Here is a 20,740-nt window from a genome sequence, read left to right as displayed (position 1 = left end):
GCTCTGGCTGTTAATTTTGCACAGAAGGAGCATTTCTGCGTGACATGGGACTCCCCAAGGCACCTTATACAGTGACTGTGCCCATCAGACGCTGGCATTGCCTCTCGGCAAGACTCACATTTCTTGAATCCTGAAGAGGACATTGTTGGTGAGTCTTTTAGTTGTTAATGGGGTACTTAGCACCTTCTCTGTGCTGTTTTCCCCCTCTCCGATAGCCTGCCGCGGCAGGAGGGCTAATGGCCCTAGGCTCCTGGCCTGCGGTGCTCCGCTTGTTACTAGGACTGGACTGAATTCCGTCCCGCTTGTTGTTTCTTGGTTTTTTTTTTGAAAATAACAACAACTGGCTAACTTAAAAATAGACTAAGAACTTGAAAACTTTAAAGAAAAACAGTTAAAACCATTGAATACGCTAACTTGGCCATAGCCTAGTCGGATTCCGTCTCCAGCCGACGGTGGTTAAGAGGAACTGGCGGGGACCGGATCGCGCACGTGGCCAGGAGCGTGCAAGGGAGTGGCACGCACTGGCGCATGCGCGGTCTGGCAGAAACTGCTTGGAAGATCCGATCTGCGGCGCCGGGCGAGCCCGACACCTAATGTGGAGCACCCATGGGGACACTCGAAGAAGAATAAATAGGTTTTAGGGGGTTGCTGAATACCTCTTAAAAACAAGCATAGTGGCAGAGAACATTCTTCCTTGCTCTTTAATCACCACCTAGTGGACCTGATATAACTTTTGGTGTTATTGATTTAATGTTTATTGTGAAGAACAATTACACTGAAATATAAAAATGAATTGATAAGGATAATACAGATGATTTTTCTTAACACTATTAAAATATTTTCTTACTATGTTCATGACAAAAACTTTTAAAATTATATAGTATAGTCTGAAATCACTTTCATCATATCAAAAGCATTTTTGACATTCATTCACTACTTTACATTAGGAAAAAGTCAAAAGAAAGAACCAGAGAGAGGAAAAGAACAACAAAGCCACAGGGAACAGGAGAAAGATGACTCACAGACATGAGACATAATAGTAGAGATGACAGACTGGGCAGAAAAGGTACCATGTAGAGACAAAGAAATATTGAACACAGGTATCAGATTGATCTAAGTTTTTCAACAGTCTTACTTTGGCACATTCTTGATACATCACTATTTCCTAGATTGAAAAACAAATGGCAACAAAAGTTTGAATTCTTTTGTGCTACTCATAGCATTTCTTAATCCAGAACAGCTACACCTTTCACTTACAGAAATTAACAGATATAGGCTCAAACTCAAATGCTTGCTGAGATTTTCCTGGGACCACTTCTTTAGACTTCTTGTAGTCACAGTTGGGGAAGGAGGTTGGGATCTGTCTACATATAATCCATCAGATTGCTGAATAATCTTTGCCATATCTTAACTGAGTAAGAATTCTGCTGAACTGTAAGGCAGGAATAGACCTCACCTTTTACCACTAGTATTGGGAATATTACCTCTAGAACGGCCAGGGCTTGTCAAGGAACACATTCAAATATGCTTTAAACATGATCCAGAACAATGAAAACAAGGGATAGTTTGAATAGTAACAGAGAGGAAGCCGTGCTAGTCTATACACTATCAAAACAAAAAGCAGTCCAGTAGCACTTTAAAGACTAGCAAAATAGTTTATTAGGTGAGCTTTCGTGGGACAGACCCACTTCATCTGTCTGTCCCACGAAAGCTCACCTAATAAACTATTTTGCTAGTCTTTAAAGTGCTACTGGACTGCTTTTTGTTTTGAAGGGATAGATTATGCAGGCAATATTTCACGGATTGAGAGTATTTGAGAGGTTAGCATAAGGAAGGGTGGAACAGATTTTATAGCAGGGATTCTGAGAGCCAAAGAATCCAACGGTAAACTCCTGCTTAAGTGAATTTATTTCAAGTCAGAGAATGAGTCAGTACATCCTCCAGCATCTATGCATTAAGCGGGAAAGAATTCTTTCAAGATTCGTTGGAAAGGGTGTTTGCAGAGCGCATCACCTACTGCTCATGGATGTTTGTTATAGAAAGAAACATAAACCAACCAAAACAATGTAAGAAAGAATTTTGTTTATTGTTGAAGGGCAGACATCATTCCAAGAAAGAACCCAGTGTTCATAAAGGGGGAAAAATACATCCAGTCAAAGGGATACCTGACTAGAAGATTTACCCAGCATTGCTTGGGTCCTTAACACAAATAAATGTTTTTCTTCATTTACCTTATTGTTCTGGGGTGGGGCTGGAAATGAGGGATCCAGCATGCAGGCTACCCCAAGGAGAGATGACAACCCCAGCCCTCTATCAGCTAGGGCCGGGTGAGAAGCTCCTGTCCATGACTGCAGCAGCTTCAATGGGCACAACCAGGGGAGAGGGAGCATGTCCCTGGCTGGGGGACCAGACAGATGCACATACACTCAAATATACGGTAGATAACTGTCCCTTTCTCCACCTCTGCCCCTTGCTAGCCCAATGGGGTTATAGCTATCCCGATCTGTTGTCGGCCGCTCATTACTCCCCTGTGGTCATTCTGTAGTATAACTGCCCCCCTACCAGGTCCCTCCCTTTCCATTTTATGTCTGTGCCTACACTACCACCTTCCTTCGAAGGAAGGATGGTAATTAGAGTGTTGGGAGTTTACTAATGAAGTGCTGCCGTGCAAGCAAATTCCTCCCGCAGCAACTCCAAAGTTTTAAATTTCAAAGTACTGGCATGCATCTAGCTGCAGCTCACTGGCCAGTACTTCAAAGTGCCGGGGCAACTTCGAAGTCCCCTTACTCCTCAAAAGTTTGAAGTATCGGTGGGTGAGCCACAGCTAGACGCGTACTGGTACTTTGAAATTTAAAACTTCAGAGTTGCTGTGGGTGGGAATTTGCTTAATGAAGTGTTGCCTATACACCACAGCACTTCATTAGTAAACTCCCAACACCCTACTTACCATCCTTCCTTCAGAGGAAGGTGGTAGTGTAGACAAGCCCTGTGAGAAACAATCAAATTTCAAGCACATCCCATTATCCTGGTACAACCAAACTCACAGATGGTTGGACAGACACACATTTTAAAAAATATGTAGTAGATTTATGCTCTTTTGCTATGTCTACCAGGGTAGACGATAAGGCACAAATGAAAAAAAGGGAATGTCTGAGGTTATGATGAAGGATTTTTAAGACTACAGGTACAAGAAACTTTTCCAATACTAAGGTTAGCAACAACCTAGAAACACCTTTTTAAAATAAATCAGATTTTTGCCTACCTTTTGCTCAATGTTATTAGAAAAATAATTACCTTAATTCTATGTTTTTCAAAAGATGGACATCAAAAGCTCTTTTGGGTGAGCACCATCTTTTTTTGTACTATATTTGTACAGGATGATTAAATGCAATGGCACCCTGGCCCATGACTGGGGCTCTTAGGTGCTACAGTAATACATACATGAAACCATACAGGTGACTGCTGTAGGTACAAACCCACATGCATAGGGAACACCGTGTTTATTTCCTAAGGAGTGCAATAATGGCCGATTAAGCTTAGGTGCGTGTAACCTAATGGGCACCAGCCATAGGAAAGTGATTCCTCTCACTTTTAGGGAGCAGCAAACATCCCAGAACTTGCTGGGAAAGGAAAGCATGCTCCTGTAGCCTGAAAGAAGGCTGTAATAAAGCAGTTCTGTGCTTACAGTGGTTGTACTAGCTGTTACATCAGAACAATCTTCCTGCCAAGAAAGGAAGAGGCAGTGGGGCCATGAAAAAAATCAGAAACCCATAACACAATAAGCACCTGAAGTGTGTTTGAATAGCTTGACATATTTCTTCATGGGAGCAGAAAAGATTATCCAGGAACAAAAGCTAAACCAGAATGTGCACCAGCGGAAGCGATGTACTCTGTAAATCTGGGAGAAAATTTGTCTTTGAAGTACTAAACATGGACTAGTTGGGCAAATTTTTTACACACACTTCTGTAACAAGGGTTGAACAGCTTTCCCAAGAATAAGAGTCTGTATAAGTGCTGGTGCCTCTGATGGGTTACCACCTATCCAATGGCCTCACTGGCATGCCATTTTTAATGTATTTTACAGGATGTGCTACATCAATACGTTGCACTATCATGATGAAATTGTCATTTATAAAGCAGGGAAAAATGACATTGCAACACGAAGTTTATACTCAGTAAACCCAATATAATCTAGTATATTTTATAAAATCTGCCAAATCCAATAACGTATAAAAATTTATTGAGCAGTTAAGAGCTATGATGAAGTAAACTGAAAATTAAACATTAAAACAGCAAATCTGATAGAACAGCTGCACTGCATTGCACTTGGATCTTACAGCACAGAGAATTTAGGAGCTTAATAATGTGAATATATAAAGCAGAAGCTAGGAATACCAGAATACAAAGCCTATGTACATTATTAGCAGCACACTAAAATTTATATGTATAAGCAACAGAAAAATGCAAATCAAACACATTTATTATAACAAACACTACTAAATATAAAAGTTAAACAGCTTGAAGAAGGAACCTTGATTCCCTCCAGTGGGCTTCTGGAATCAAATGAACGAGTCCTCATTAAGGGAAAGTACCCTGGACTACTGTGACTGAAAGCAAAGCTGATCTCCAAGGAATTATTTTGGAGGAGAATGAAAGTGCACACCAGGATCAGCTATATAATATTAGAGCCCTATTCTTCAGCTTCCTCCCTACCAATGCAATTCTCAGAATGCAATAGTTAGTTAAAATGTCTCTGATGCCTTTACAAATTTATAAAATAATATTTTCTCTGTAGCCTTCCAGCAATGCTCCTTGTGTATCTTTGGCAATGAAGTTTTCCAAGTGAACACCTGAGCTTCTCTGTGTCCCATCACTGTAGCTGAGTTGTCTGTACACCCTGGAAAAGAATTTTAGATCATAAAGTTACTTGTAATTAAAAAGCATCCGTGCTAGCTGAATCTCCAAATTACACAACAAACAATGCTGAAGCAAAGAATTGAGTCACCTTAAAATATTAAAGGCAAAATTCAACCAGCCCAATGAAGGAATTCCCAAGCCCACCCAGAAAATAATTTTTTTTTGCATTGTACTAATGCTTATAGTATGAACAAATAAATGACATCTGTTTTAAACTCATTTAGATTAAAAGCTATAAAACAAAAACAAACAAAATCCATTGCATGAGTATGAACATAGACATAAATCAAAGTTTTACTCCAATGGAACAAAAACATATATGCAGAATTCTTCTACTGATCTGCTTTTCATTTTTCCCTGCAGTAACTGAAGGACTAGCAGACTGCTATTTAGATTTGTTGCAAATTAATCCACTCTGTGATCACACCCTCAAGTAGTCCATCCCAATACAGTCTCAGTCAAAAATTCAGACAGATCTGTAATAAATGTGCTAGTTATTGACCTTTCCTTCTCTGAAGCTGATCTGTTTAATTAACTTCTAGCTGGAGGCTGCCAAATCCAAAGTCTTTCCAGACACAAGAGGATTTATCTGATTCTTCAGCGGTTGATTAGAACATACAGCTGCTTTGCTATCTACTTCACTCAGATTTTGGAAGTCTGCAAGACCATTTAGGACAAGTTCCATTTCCAGGATGTTCACTGACGTATTCTTGGACTTCTAAAGCTATTACCGTTCTAGCCTAAGGAAAATCTCATGCTGTGTCTACATGTGTGAGATCTTCCGGAAGAACACTGGCTTCTTCTGGAAGACGTGGAGAGCACCCACACATGTAAGGCGCTCTTCCAGAAGGAATACAGAAGAACACATCACATCTTATGGATCCCTAATGCTGGTTCCATAAGGGAAATAATGCCTTCTTTCGGAAGATTCTTCTGGAAGAAAGAACATGTGGATGTTTGTGGACTGCTTCTTCCGGAAGAAGCAGTCCGCCAGGGCGGCTCCCCGCTGGAGCCTGGAGATAATCTAGCAGCTCCTGGGGGCTCTATGGTGCCTGCTTCCAGCAGCAGTTAAAGCTGCAAGGAACTAAAAACCCTGTAGCAGGAAGCAGAAAGCCATCAGCTGGATGGCCAGCAGCCAGCCCCACCCCGCACTTCTCAGGGCAGCCCTGGGGAGTCAGATGACGACAGCCCAGTGGGGGAGCAGCCCCTGAAGAGGGCAGCCCCTGCCTGGACGGAGCCAGAGCTGCGAGACCTCCTCACACTCTGGCATGAGGAAGATGTCCTGAGGGGACACCTCAGGGCACTGGCAAAACACTTCCGCCTGGCCACAGCCCTGGCCGCCCATGGCCATCTTGCCCTGATTGCAGACCAGGTCTGGTGCAAGATTAAAGAACTGCGCCAGGGATATGTGCAGGCCAGGGACAGCAGCCATTGCGTGTCCCTGTTTTAGGGAGATGGGGGATATCCTGGCAAGTGATGACACCTCACCACCTTGTGGATACGGCAGCCATGGACACCCCTGCCGCACTGGAGGAGGAGGATGGCGGCTCCCCCAAAGAACCAGGGAGGAGGGCAAGCCCATCAGCCAGCCCCAGGGACCCCTGGGTGACTCGTCCCCTGATGGATCCCTGGTGATAGCCGTGGCCTCAGGGCTGAGCAGCTGGGCGACTTCCAGCCGGGCATCCCCAGACATACGCGAGGTCATGCCAACTAACTGAGCGGTACAGGACATCCCACAGTGGAGGCACACAGAGGCCCCCCTACCATGTCCCCCTGATGCCCCCCAGCAGAGTGTACCCTGGTGCTGCAGGCAAGCTGCACGGCACCCTGCACCCCCCACCCATGGACCCCCTGCACATGCAGGTCCATGAAGAAAGGAACTCAGGGTGCACAGCCACACCCAGCCCACCTGTTCCCTGGGCACAGATCCCCCCGTGCCTGACTGAACTCCTCTTGCCTGGTGCCCAGTTCCTGGGCATGGCCCGTCACAGATCCCCAAGGTGAGGGGCCACTGTGCGGGGCCATAGGCCTATGCTACAAGAGCATACCGGGTCTGGCCCAGGGACTACCGCCTGAGATCCTAATCTCCCCTTCCCAACCCCCGGGGAGGGAAGAGGCAATGGAAGAGCCTGGGGCCCGCCAGCAGGGGAGAGGTGCTGGAAGAGCAGGAAGTCCCCCAGGTGGGGCACGACCCTCGAGCGCAGCTGCAGCCCAGCAGGCGTGAAGGGTCTGCTGCCAGAGGAGGCAGTGGCATATGTGGCTGCCCTCTACCACCAAAACAATGTGACAAAGAAGCTCCTGGCCCTGGAGGTGGGACCTGCAGTGGTGCCGGGACACATGGGGGGAGGTGGTGGGGATGCCTCTACCAGGTGTGTGGGGCCCTCATGGTGCTCCCCACTCCCCCCATTGCTGCCCCTCCTCCCACCGCCCCCACAGTCACCCCGATGCCTGAGCCATCCCTGCCCGAGGCCCCAGCTGCCCTCCTTCCCCGGGCATCTTCCCACTGCGGCCCTGGGAGACCTGGGGGCCTGACTCCTGGCCACAATGGGCCTCCTGCCCCAGGAGCCGTCCCCCCCCCCCCCCGCCAAAGATGTGCCACTGGCTGCCCACCACCACCTCCCCATGCTCCTTGCCCCATCGGGGCTCCGACAGGGATCACGCCTCCAGGGTGGGAGAAGCAGCCGTGGTCGCTGGGGCTCATGGCCCTCCGGTCCATCCCTCAAGTAGGGGTGCCTCCCCTCCCATATCCTCTCCACCCAGTTTATTACGCCTCCGCTGCCTAGACGCAACACACTTGTAAATAGTTGACTCCACTCCCTTGTTTTATATCAAACCAGTTTTATTGTTTATAGACTATGTTATCTATAGTTCATTATTTATATAATACAGTTTTTGTTGGCACCTGTGTCCCTGTTCATTGGGGGTGGAGTGGGACCTGTGCTGGGGGCCTGGTTCAGAGGTCCCTGTGGGTGAATGTCCCTGGAGAGCCTCCTGGATGCACACCCCGTCCCGGTGGAGCTGCCAGTTGGGGGCTGTGGGTGCCTGTTCATAATACTGTGGCAGCGGGACCAGCCTGCCCTGGTGCTGTGTCCTCTCAAGTGCCTTGATGAAGTTGTGGAGAGCGGGGCGTGTGAGGAGGCACCTGAACCTTGTCTTTAGGTGTCCAAAGGCACATTCCATGGTGTTCCAGGCACGTCCCAGCCAGATGCTGAAGAGCTCCTGAGATGAGGTCAGGTGCCCAATGCAGGGGCATGGCAGCCATGGCTGTAGGGGGTACAAGTTCCTGCTGGGCGATGTATGTGCTCATCTCCATCCGGTGGCACAGGGAAGAGTTCCTAAAGATGCAGGCATTGTGTGCCTGGCCAGGCCAGCCGATGTAGACATCGGTGAACCGGCCCTGAACACCCACCATAACCTGGAGCATGATCGAGTGGTACCCCTTGCGGTTGATGTATTGGCCAGTGCAGCAAGCGGTGGCCTTGATGGGGACATGGGTGCCATCCAATGCCCTAAAGCAGTGGGGGAAGCTGAGCTCTGTGAAGTCTGCCACAGCTGCATCAAGGTCCCTGAGGTGCATGAGCCAACGCATGAGCACGTTGTTGACAGCTCTCACGACCTGCAGGGGACAGAGAGGGGGCACGCTTGTGGGTACCCTGCATTGATTCCCCCAACTCCCTTTCCTCCTTCCGTCCCTCCCTCCCTATGGTCCCCTCAGCAGAGTGCCCCCCCCAAGCAACAGGCTTGTATATGGGTGGGGTATTGGGGTCCCCTATGGTGGGCCCCTTGGCTCCTGTGTGTGCCCGTGCCTGTCCCTGTTGCCTGACACACCTCCCCCATTGCTCCCCAAGCTGGGCTGGGGCCCAGGGCGTGGCTTACCTCCAGTATGACAGCTCCAATGGACTTGTTCACCAGGACTCGCTGCCCCATGGAGCAGTAGCTATCCGAGGTGGCCAATTTCCAGATGTGATGACTAGGCACTTCTCCACCAGGAGGGCTGGACGTGTCCCCATGTCCTGATGGCAGGGGCCAGACAGGCACAGACCTCGCGGAACATGCCCTTCTGCACGCAGAGGTTCTGCTGCCAGCATTCATCGTCCCAATGGGCCATCACCACCCGGTCCCATCAGTCGCTGCTCGTGGCGTGGGTCTGCGTGTGCGGGATGGGCGGTCGGGGCCTGGCAGGTGTGGGTCAGGGCCCTCAGTACTCATGCTGTGTTCATGCAGCAGGCTGAGCAGAATGGCCTGGAGGCTCCCCAGGACCCTTACCAGGGCGAGCCTATACTGCTGAAGGACGTCAGGGTACATGCCGGCACGTGGGCTGTTGCAGGAGCAGCGAGATGGCAAGCTATGCTGGGAGTGGCACAAAGGGCCACAGCAGCTAGTGCAGGGAGAGGCCGTGGAGTGGGGGTGGTGGGGACTTTAACAGGCTACATGGTCAGTGCCCTGGAAGGCTCTCCGGTCTCATGAACCCTGTTCTTCCGGAATAGTGTCTGTGCATGTGTGGATGCGATTTTCCAGCAGACTGGATAGCTCTTTCGGATGTCGCTTTGTGTGTAGATGCTCTCTTCTGGAAGATAATCTTCCGGAAGAGAGGTTCCTGAAGATCCTCATCTGCAAGACCTGACACATGTAGACACAGCATCAGAGTGTCTGCTTACAAAAATGCATGGTCACTGATTTTCAATTCCAGATAAACTAGCAATGGAACACCCAACAATGCTTTTCACATGGACCCTGTTACTTAATGCACAAAGAAAAAACAGTTTCTTCCTCAAAACCATTTGCCCCCTATCATAGGAAGAGGTTCCGAGTTACAACAGAAAAAGAAAAAAAAGCATGAAATAAGCAGTGTAATAAAGATGTAATGTTCAAGCAAAGCTCACAGAAAGATTCACCTATCCATTAACTTACTCAGGATCATCCACTAAGTCAACTATTTTTAAAAAATCATATATAAATGAAAGGCCTCAGGGAGAGATTCCATACTTTAATTAAAAAAAGAAAAGAAAAAGGAGAAAAAAAAAAGAGGGGCATGCAGTCTAAGCAGGAGTGGAGAAGAAACTGCAGAAACACACAAAACCAGAAAAGTAACAGAGAGGGAGCCGCGCTACTCTATACACTATCAAAACAGAAGAGCAGTCCAGTAGCAGTTCAAAGACTAACATAATAACTTATTAGGTGATTAGCTTTTGTGGGACAGACCCACTTCTTCAGACCACAGCCAGACCAGAACAGACTCAATATTTAAGGCACAGAGAACCAAAAACAGTAATCAAGGTTGACAAATCAGAAAAATGTTATCAAGGTGAGCAAATCAGAGAGTAGAGGGGCAGCGGGGGTGTATGTGTGGTGTCAAGAATTAGGTTAAGCCAAGTATGCAAAAGAGCCCCTGTTATGACCTAAACAATTCCCATCCTGGTTCAAACCACGTGTTAATGTGTCGAATTTGAATATAAAAGAGTTCAGCAGCCTCTCTTTCCAAAGGGTTGTGAAAATTCTTCTTCAGTAAGATGCAAACTTTCAGGTTGTTAACAGAATGGCCCACTCCATTAAAGCAGTGACTGACAGGTTTGTGGATCAGGAGTGTTTTTATGTCTGTTTTATGCCCATTAACTCTTTGTCTAAGAGAGTTTGAAGTCTGTCCAATATACAAAGCACCTGGGCGTTGTTGGCCCACGATGGCACATATGATGTTAGTTGAGGAGCATGAGAAGGTGTCCATGATTCTGTGAATAACCTGGTTAGGTCCACTGACAGTATCTCCAGAATACATATGTGGACAAAGTTGGTAACAGCCTTTGTTGCAAGGAAAAGTTCCAGGACAGGTGTTCCTGAGGTACAGACTGTGGTTGTAGGTGAGAATCCGCGTAAGGTTGGGAGGTTGTCTGTAGGAGAGAACAGGCCTATCACCTAGGGCCTTCTGGAGTGTGGCATCCTGATTAAGGATAGGTTGTAGATCTTTAATAATGTGTTACCGTGGTTTGAGTTGGGGGCTGTAGGTAACATAAGAACATAAGAATGGCCATACTGGGTCAGACCAAAGGTCCATCAAGCCCAGCATCCCATCTGCCGACGGTCGCCAATGCCAGGTGCCCCAGAGAAGGAGAACAGAAGACAATGATCAAGTGATTTATCTCCTGCCATCCATCTCCTGCCCTTGTTATGAAGGCTAGGGCACCATACTTTATCCCTGGCTAATAGCCATTTATGGACCTAACCTGCAAAAATTTATCAAGCTCTTTTTTAAACCCTAATAGAGTCCTGGCCTTCACAGCCTCCTCGGGCAAGGAGTTCCACAGGTTGACTGTGCGCTGTGTGAAGAAAAATTTCCTTTTATTAGTTTTGAACCTACTACCCATCAATTTCATTTGGTGTCCCCTAGTTCTTGTATTATGGGAAAAGGTAAATAATTTTTCTATATTCACTTTCTCCACACCATTCATGATTTTATATACCTCTATCATATCGCCCCTCAATCGCCTTTTTTCCAAACTGAAAAGTCCCAGTCTCTCTAGCCTCTCCCCATATGGGACCCTTTCCAAGCCCCTAATCATCTTAGTCGCCCTTTTCTGAACCTTTTCTAATGCCAATATATCTTTTTTGAGGTGAGGAGACCACATCTGCACGCAGTACTCGAGATGTGGGCGTACCATAGTTTTATATAGGGGAAGTATGATATCTTTTGTCTTATTATTGATCCCTTTTTTAATAATTCCTAACATCCTATTTGCCTTACTAACTGCCGCTGCACACTGCGTGGATGTCTTCAGAGAACTATCCACTATAACTCCAAGATCCCTTTCCTGATCTGTCGTAGCTAAGGTAATGACCAGTGGTGTTGTGTTCTTGGCTTTTTTGGGGCTATCTTGGAGTAGCTGGTCTCTGCTGATTTGTTTTTCATTTCTTCTGGTGGGTAATTCAGGTTTATGAATATTTGGTAAAGATCTTATAGTTTATTTTCCATATATTTCATGTGCTAAATTGTTTTTCAAAATATATTTTTGAATTTTTTAAAAGGGTACATAGCTGCATTGCATATCCTGTTGCCTACAAAGACAAATTAGTTCTGTGTCTTACAAAACCAGGCTGAGGAACCTGAAGTTTCAGAAACTTACACTATTTGAACATATTTTTCCTAAATAACCCACAAATTAAAAATATTTACCCACTGGAAAGCTTAATATCATTTTAACCAAAAGAAATCAAAACCTGAACCTGTCTACGTACTAAAGCTCTTAACCCTGGGTCTCAAAAGTAATTTTTTGTGAGTAAGGAGAAAAGCAAATTCTGTGGTATGTTTAAAAATGACTTCAGATATCCACAAGTTATCTGCAGATTGGAAAGTTTGTAGTGGTCTTTCAAGACAAGGGTAAGGAAGATGAGATGTCACTGATACATGATAGATATAACTTATCACATGAACATAAACATATTTGCACTACACAAAGCATGCACCATCAAGATAATGTTTCGTACTTTATTGCATATCCATATCCATATTTAAATAATGTATCTTGTATCATATTTACATACTAACTACAGGCATTAAAGTCTCAGTGTGAAAAACTCCTATGATGCAATGTATTAGAGGAAGTCAGTGACAAATATTTCCTAAAAACACGTATTTATATAAAAGAGCAATATAGTATTAACTGCAGTTATTTTTGGTTATAAAAACAGAATATAAGCCTCCCTCCTCCCCCAAATCTTATTTTTATAAGCAACTATTGAAACGTCACTTGCCTTTGTTGACATTTTTGTGCACTTCTGGATGAGCGATTACTTTGCAATGTTCTAGGGAGACTTCCAAAGACATTTGCAATCCTGGATTCTGATGATAAAATTAATGAGGTCATAAGGTTAAGCATCACACTGAGCACCCTAATCCAGTATAGTATGTTAAAATATTGGACTATTCTGATATTAGAAGCTAAGAACAGTAGTTCTGCATATTAAAAAAAAGCATCAACTTACTTCCATCTGCAAAATATAATGAATGTCCTTTATGTGAAAGCCTCTGGCCAAATTTAATTTCAAATACAATTTGTACTTTATAACAAATGAACATACTTAAGTGTAAAACTAATTTCCTCTAAAAACCTTATAACTGATCAGCATGAGAAAAGGATGGAAATATCTTACAATTAGATTTAAGGTCACAGAAAGAAATTTCAGGGAGCTGCAAACATCAATTAAGAAGAATAATACAAAGGGACTTGAAAGGCTAATAATTCAGACGAGACAGTATAATGAGAGCCACCTTGGAAAAATGAGACCTGAGAAATATCCTTATTTTTACAGAATTTGTACATACTTACCAGAAACACAGGTTATTAAAACCGTATCACCAAAAAAGTCTATTTTTCCAGTCTGTTAACTATTTATATTTGAGACTGTTTTATGCAGTTTTTCACCATTTTCCCTGGTACTGAGTCAGTTCTTCCCTTGCTGAAAAGATTATTAGTGTAACAAACTCTCAACTTTTTCTTACAAAAAGTTAAACTTGTCACTATCTGTTCATGTAGCTGAGGAAAATAATTCAGAACACAAATGTTCAATGGTGTGAAAAACTTATGAAAAAGAAATGGTGAAATTGATGGGAGCACACAAATTAGGTATCTACTTGCAATGCTACTTTGTACAAAAATGCTAGTGCAATTTGCTTACATAAATACGTCATATCAGAGTAGAAAGTTGAGTCCCTCTTCCCTATTGCTTGTATATCATCAGACCTGGAATACTGTATTTGATTCTGAGTCCCATTACTAGAGTCCTGTGCTGATATAAAATTTGGATCTGCATCTATCTGTGATCCACAAAAGTGGCCATTGATGCTGATGTAAAGCAGATACCCAGAGTTGCAGGACTCTAATCATTAATGAAACTTGGACAGAAGTTAAGGAACAGAAACAAAATGACTAGGAGGGACCAATGTCACTGATTTATAAAGAATGATTATGAAGTTAAATAATTATTTTGACTGTGACTGCTTAAGCAGGTATGGAAAAAGAACATATGTAGCAGGCTACAAAACATTTAAATAGTATAAACATACCACATATACAAGTAAGTTAAATAGGGCAGTAGAAGGCAACATATGATAAAAGTGTCAACATCTGACTCAGTATCAGATGGAAACAACCTTCCTGACAGCCGAAGCTATTTAGATCGGAGAATCCTGACCCAACAGATGTGGTTTCCCAAACTGGGGGGGCGTGAAGAAATTCCAGGGAGGGCATGAGGCAACCCAGCCCCCCGCATCATTCTCCCCCACCCAAAGTAAAAGCCGGCCCTTGCTTCCAGCTCTCAGCCACCGACATTTCATGTGGGTGACCTAGTGCAGCCACTATAAAGCAGGCAATGGCGAAGGCCCCCATGGAGCTAGCTGCCTCCTGCAAAGGTGCGTGAGTGGGTTGCGTGAGTGTGGGTTGGGGGGGATGAGGAGGATGGGGTTAGATGAGGGGCTGGCAGTGCCTGACTTTGGGGGAGAGGAGGGGCTCAGGCAGGCGGCTCACAGGCAGCTGGGGTGGCTGGCGCGTGGTACAAACGAAGTGGGGGGGCCCGTGAGGGTTTCTCAAAAATCAAAAGGGGGCGTGATGCCAAAAAGTTTGGCAACCACTGACCTCGGCCATGTAAAAACTGACGACTGAAGTACTTAACAGGAAACCAAACGCCAAACCGATAAGGAGATCGTCTACATCACCTCACAGGATTTTTTAATGTCTACTTTCTGAAAATTTGTTTGACAGTGTCAGTCACTTTCAACAACTTTCAGTAAAACACCCTCTAGCTTCTTAACATACTGTTTTCCACTTTTGCTCTTGCATGACTGAAATTATTCCTCCCTACATATCAAAGTAAGTCATTCTCGATTATATTCTCCGTGGTTAGGATACTTATGTTAACAACTAACTCAGAGATCATAGAAGGTAGATCTGAATAACCAAAATGTTATCACAAGGAGATTCCAGAGAGGTAAGGCAAAGATGACAAAAGAAAGTAGTATCAGAAGTGAATGACACCTCCTTTGTGACCCAGGACAATCTGTTCTGCCAAAGGATAAACAATAAGTTATGGAAAAAAAAATGTGCTCCCCCAAAGTGTGAAATTCTATTTCTCCAACTATGTTGACAATACCAACCTAGGTTATCTATTGTACAAATTTAGGCCAGGTCTATACCTAGGAAAGGTTTGCTGGTATAAGTGCACTATACTAGCAAAACATGCCTACTGCAGATTCAGTTTATACTGGCAAAACCGAGCTTCTGACACATAGCTAATACATTATGAATAACCTTAAAAACTGTCTGTAACTAAATGCTGCTCTAACAGAGCAAGAAAGCATGTGACCAGAAAAGTCTTCCCCCATACGACTTCTTTAAAAAGCTCAAGGACTTTTCCCTTTCCTTACTGATGTTATAAGGGACTTTTCATCAAATGTCAGCAACACCACTAGATGTGTTTGGGTCTGCTCCAGGTTTCCACTTGTTTCCTGCTTCTGTTTGCCTTGTTGACTGCATGCCAGCTTCACCAGCACTGAAGCAAGATCTCTCAAGCTCTGAACACTAGAGAAGTCCTAAAGAGTGAAAAATCCCTGTACTGGCTCCCCCTACTCCCTTCTCCAAACTATACTTTGGGGAAAGAAAAACTACCTTCCCGTCTCCTCTCCTGGCCACATACAAATGGTCTGGGGAGACAAAGGATGAGGGAGGTATTTCCCTCTGGATCCTTATTCCCTGGATCTAAACATGACACCCAGCAAAACAGTATACTCTTCTGGCATCAATTTGGAAACAGCTGAAGCTCTTTTCTGGTGTTACTGGTACAAAGTAAATGCCCTCCAGAGGCACTAAGGAGATGTGATATGCTCCCTCAGTAACAATGCATCAGTAATGATATGCTAATGACAACTTCAATCAACAGAAGCATGAAACTGAATAAACTCAGTGCTGTCAAAAGGCACCAAGTTAAAAAACTGAGGAAACAGAAAGAAATCTCCGCTTTCAGATTATCCTATATACTTCCTGCAACAAGAGTACGTACAACAATTTTCAAAGAGTAATGAGATTTTGAGTGCCCCATAAACCCCAGACTGGATGTTTTATGACTAATTTAGAGGGACTGAAAATAATTTATACATTGTACATACTGACAACCTTAACTAGGAGAATTACTAATGCATGTGCTACTGTACCTGGAGCAGGTTTTTTTTTTTTTTTAAATATCTAGCTCCAGTTACAATTCTCAGCAATACTGTGTCATGGCAACCACAAAGATTAGGAATTGATTAGGAATTTTATAAACCCTGGGAGCCTGTGCCTATCTAATCTCAAACCAGTTTAAGTTTTCAAATTCAGAACTTAAGTAAATCTTTTTACTGACTTGGAGGCAGCACTTTTTATTTAACTTATGTTCTTCTAAGTCAGATTTACACTTACAATGTTGCACCAGTATAGCTACAATGCAGTAGAGCTTAAGCCAAGATGCTCTTATACTGATGGGAGAGCTTCTCCCAATGGCGTGATTAATCGATCTCAGCAAGGGACAGTGGCTATACCAACAGGAGAGCCCCCCTGCCAACTCAGCACTGCCTACACTGGGGGGTTAGAGTGGTAAAACTATGCTGCCCAGTGGTGCAGATTTTCACATCCCTGAGACACACAGTTATGCTGCTGTAAGTCTGTAGTGTAAAGCTGGCATGGGACATGTTTGTAATCTTGTTACTTTGTAAACACAGGCTTTGTAGAGTCTGAAGCAGAATTCCCCAAGGGTGGTCATAAAAGCTTTTAGCTCTTAAACACTAGATTAACTGATCAGTGACTTCCCTACTACACATTAACAGATACAAGTTACATATACTCTTAGCAACACAAAAGAGAAAGGGAGCAGGAAAACCAGTATTTATTAAATTAAGCCTTTAGAAGAAAAGTCTGATCTTATAAAAAAACAAGAACACCCTAACAATTCTCAAGCTATAGTATAGGAAGCTCTTCTTGGTGTTCTCCACAAAGGAACATTTTAAGACATCCAAGGATTGTTGGGAGAAGAATGAGTGTCACTGAGGAAGTGGTCTGAAGAATCTACTGCCTTTTCCGTAAGAGCAGCCCTCCCAACTGACAGAATAATTCATGACGACTTCTGAAACTTACCTTGCACAAAAGTACTGGGACTAACCAAAAAAGTCTGATTTGAAGATGTATGAAACCCAGAATCCTGAAAATGAAACACCGAGAAATTAAATCAAAGTAGACGTTTACAAGCAAGCTAAAGGAAATGGGAACCCTGAACTAAGGGACTTATTTAAAAGTGACTGAAGTTAATAGGAGTCTAATGAGTTCAGGCCATTTAGCTTGTCCAGCTGTTTCCCTGTCTGCCTCTTTCACACAGCGATGTGAAAATGGTTTAACAGTGCTTACATAGTTTGCAGTTTTATTCCTTTTAAACTCAGTTGCAATTAACTATGATTAAACTATTAGCTTTATTAAATAATTGTAGGGCACATATCCCAGGTGAAAAACAAATAAAGTCCTCTCAACAGATGAGACTTGGGGGCCCACGAGCTTAATACATTCAAGAATTTCAACCATCCTCGGCAATAAACAAATCTGAAATTTTAGATTAACTTGAAGTTTCTCTTGAACTAAATCTTTTTCAAAAAGCTGTAATATTTTACCCTTTTGCACATTATCAACCTAAACAGCACAGTAAGAGAGTCCCTATAAAGTTTTCAGATGCCTGACTTGACAGTTACGGCTATGAAATATGCCAGCAACAACCCCATCCATCACACTTGAGAAATCTAGGCCAGTTGTCTGAAGATTAATATTTTTTCTATGAGGAGACTGATTACTTACACCAGGAAAAAAATCTTCAGCTATATTTTTCAGTCTCTTTACAGGTGAAGACAGAAGATCTTCATTGTGGAAATCTGCTACTCTTTTAATTCTGGTAACTGAAGGTAAAGTTCGTATGGGTGAGTTAATTAGAGCATTTACAGTTTCTGACATCTGTATGCCTTCATATTTCTTTAAGTTTGAAGCTCTCAGAAATGTAGGCAGTTTTGGAAACCCTTCAGAACACAGTCTCTGATAAACCTTGTTAAATGCACTATCATAATTTTTACAAGACTTCACAGAATTAAAAAAGTAGGTCTTGATTAATCCTTTTTCTTTAGGATATGAAGGAGGTTGTGTAAACTTGAGAGGTTTCTGAAGTTCTTTGGGACACAGCTTCTGGTAAAGTTTTTCAAATTCATCTTCGCATTTTTGGCGAGTCTTAACAGGACTTTGATTTACAGTAAGCGAGGAAAAAGAATGACTGCGCTGCAGTGAAACTCTTCCTCTGAAAGATTTTATTTCAGGATTTCTGATTGATGCATTTGATGACCTTACTAGAGAATAGTTGGTAAGTGGTGGAATAGCATTAGCATCACTGTTCAAGTTGCAAGTGGACAAGTGGAACTCTGATGTACCATTGGAAGGCGTCTTGTCAATTTTGCCATGCTTGCTCTCTTTGACTAGTAAAGGAGATGTTTTGCAAGTTATAGAAGGAAAGCATCCCAGAGAAAGTACTTCAGGCAGCTTTCCATTTGGGCTGCCTTTTGAATCATGTAATGATACAGTAGTCTGAGAGGAACCCTCAATTAGAAATGTTTCTTCTGTTCCAGCAGTAGCATTTGGAAAAACTGACTCCACGATGCTTTGGTCTGTTCTCCGAATGTGTGAATTATCTTCTAAATTTCCAGAGCAATCTATTTCAATTCCACCCATACTAACATGTGGGCAAGATACCACACCAGACTCCTCATTAGTCACACACTGCATCTGACATTTGCCATCATGAAGAAATTGGTTGCTCTGATTTAAATTATACTCAACAGTCATTTTATGATCATTACTATTTGTGATAGGCAGCAAAGGCTTCAACTTCGATGTCCTGAACCTTCTTATTCTTTCCAAGGTGATATTAAGCTTTGATTTTCTAGAAGGCCATCCTCTGTGTTTGTAGTGCTTAATTATGGAATCAGCAGCTTTTCTCTGAGAGTGTTTCTTTATCAACCTGCTAAGTGTCTCCACCATTCCTGGATACAAATCTACAAGTGTGACATTGTTCCAGGAACATTCTTCATCTGCAGACTGGTACTCTTCCATGAAGCTATCATAGCCGGATTCATTTTTTTCCAGTACAGGCATGTGTCTGGGTACAGTTAACTTATCTGATAAAATAAGAAAAGCAAAAACATATTGAGACCTGGATGTACAACGTGCATTACCAGATTCTGCTTTCCTTCTGAAACCATTAGCTTGATTATGTATTAGGCCAAATAAAATTATACACACAACAGTGATTAGAAACTTTCTTGTAATGTGTAAATTACATAGCATAAAGCTAATTTAATAGAAAACAAAGCAGCAGAAATGTAGCACTTCAAAGACAAACAAGTGATTGGTGATGAGCTTTTGGGGGACAGATCCACTTCATCTGATCAATTTCATTTCCAATACAGGCTGACATTTATAAGTACATAGGACCAAAGGGGGGAAAAAATTGCAACAAAAACTGACAAATTAGATAGGATTGAAGGAAGGGGGTGAAAAGTGGCGGGGATGTTAATTGTCCTGTCTGAGATAATTATGAGCATCAAAGCAAAGGAAGCAATCCTTGTTATGCGTGAGGTAATTGCTGTCTCTGTTCATACCACGTGTTAATGTGTTGAACCTGAACACGTACTCTAACTCACAAATCTCTCACTCTAACCCAGTGTTTGTGTGTCCTGGAACACAAAGAATTTAACACCAGATTAGAGCGAGAGATTTGTGAGTTAGAGTACATGTTCAGGTTCAACACGTGGTATGAACAGAGACATCAATTACCTCATGCATTACAAGGACTGCTTCCCTTCCTTTGATGCTCATAATTATCTCAGACAGGACAATTAACATCCCCACCACCTCTCACCCCTTCCTTCAATCCTATTTGTCAGCCTTTACTGGATGTTTTTTTTTCCTCTGTACTTAGAAATATCAGTCTGTGTTGGAAATGAAATTGATCTGATGAAGTGGGTCTGTCCCATGAAAGCTCATCACCAAATAAATCATTTGTTAGTTTTTAAAGTGTTATTTTCTCCTGCTTTGTTTTGTTGGAGTACAGACTAACACAGCTAGCTCTCTGTTGACAATTTTGTACATTAGAAGGTGTGAAAATATTCTGGCAGTGCTGATCTTCATGTGCTGTTAACAAAGCATTGTAAAATTGCAGATTGTTTTCTTTTTTTAAAGGACAGTTGCTGGGCAAGTACATTTTAGCAAATTTTCATTGAAGTTTACATAGGACTATATTAACAGATTGCAGAAAATGTCTTGGAATACAAACTGTTTAAAAGTTCTTCTGGGGCATAAATGGGAGATGTCCAAAAAGGACTTTTTGCAACAATGGCACATACAACACTCAGTGGTGAATGAACATTAGTGTGAAATGTCTTCACAGCCAAGACAAATAAGGCCTCTCTTCGTATCAAATCTGCAATAATGACTGGGAAGCCAACGTCAATTTCTTAGAAAGTTAAGACAAAAATATCACAGAATTTACTATGTTCATTTGACGACTGCAATGTTGTTTTAAAGTTACAATGAGTGCCATACAGCAGACCACCCAGTTATGCGAAGGTTGCATTCCTGGGCAACCTTGCGTAAATCAAATTCTGTGCCAAGTCAGGAGGAGCTGGGAACCAGATGGCAGCGTGGCTCCCAGGTCCCCGGCGCTTGTGGGAGCCAGAAAACTGAGCAGTGCTGGTGTGCTGGTCAGTTTCCTGGTTCCCAGAGAG

General features: G+C 43.2%; 1 protein-coding gene across 1 annotated transcript in view; it reads right to left on the bottom strand.

Annotated features, from left to right (window-relative positions):
* Nucleotides 1-3,392: 3,392 nt before the first annotated feature.
* HJURP (Holliday junction recognition protein) overlaps nucleotides 3,393-20,740 on the bottom strand; it is a 64,015-nt gene continuing 46,667 nt past the window's right edge. The window contains exons 10-13 of the mRNA XM_074990979.1: nucleotides 17,772-19,132; nucleotides 17,067-17,130; nucleotides 12,661-12,748; nucleotides 3,393-4,897 (exon numbers count right to left, since the gene is read on the bottom strand). Coding sequence (XP_074847080.1) covers nucleotides 4,771-4,897; nucleotides 12,661-12,748; nucleotides 17,067-17,130; nucleotides 17,772-19,132 — 1,640 coding nt within the window. The 3' untranslated portion in view covers nucleotides 3,393-4,770. The remainder of the gene's footprint in view (nucleotides 4,898-12,660; nucleotides 12,749-17,066; nucleotides 17,131-17,771; nucleotides 19,133-20,740) is intronic.

This window comes from Carettochelys insculpta, chromosome 1 (genome assembly GCF_033958435.1).
Source record: "Carettochelys insculpta isolate YL-2023 chromosome 1, ASM3395843v1, whole genome shotgun sequence".
In the NCBI taxonomy this organism is placed as follows: Eukaryota; Metazoa; Chordata; order Testudines; family Carettochelyidae; genus Carettochelys; species Carettochelys insculpta.
Note: the sequence above shows the minus strand (reverse complement) of the source record. Positions and strands in the feature narration are given on the sequence as shown.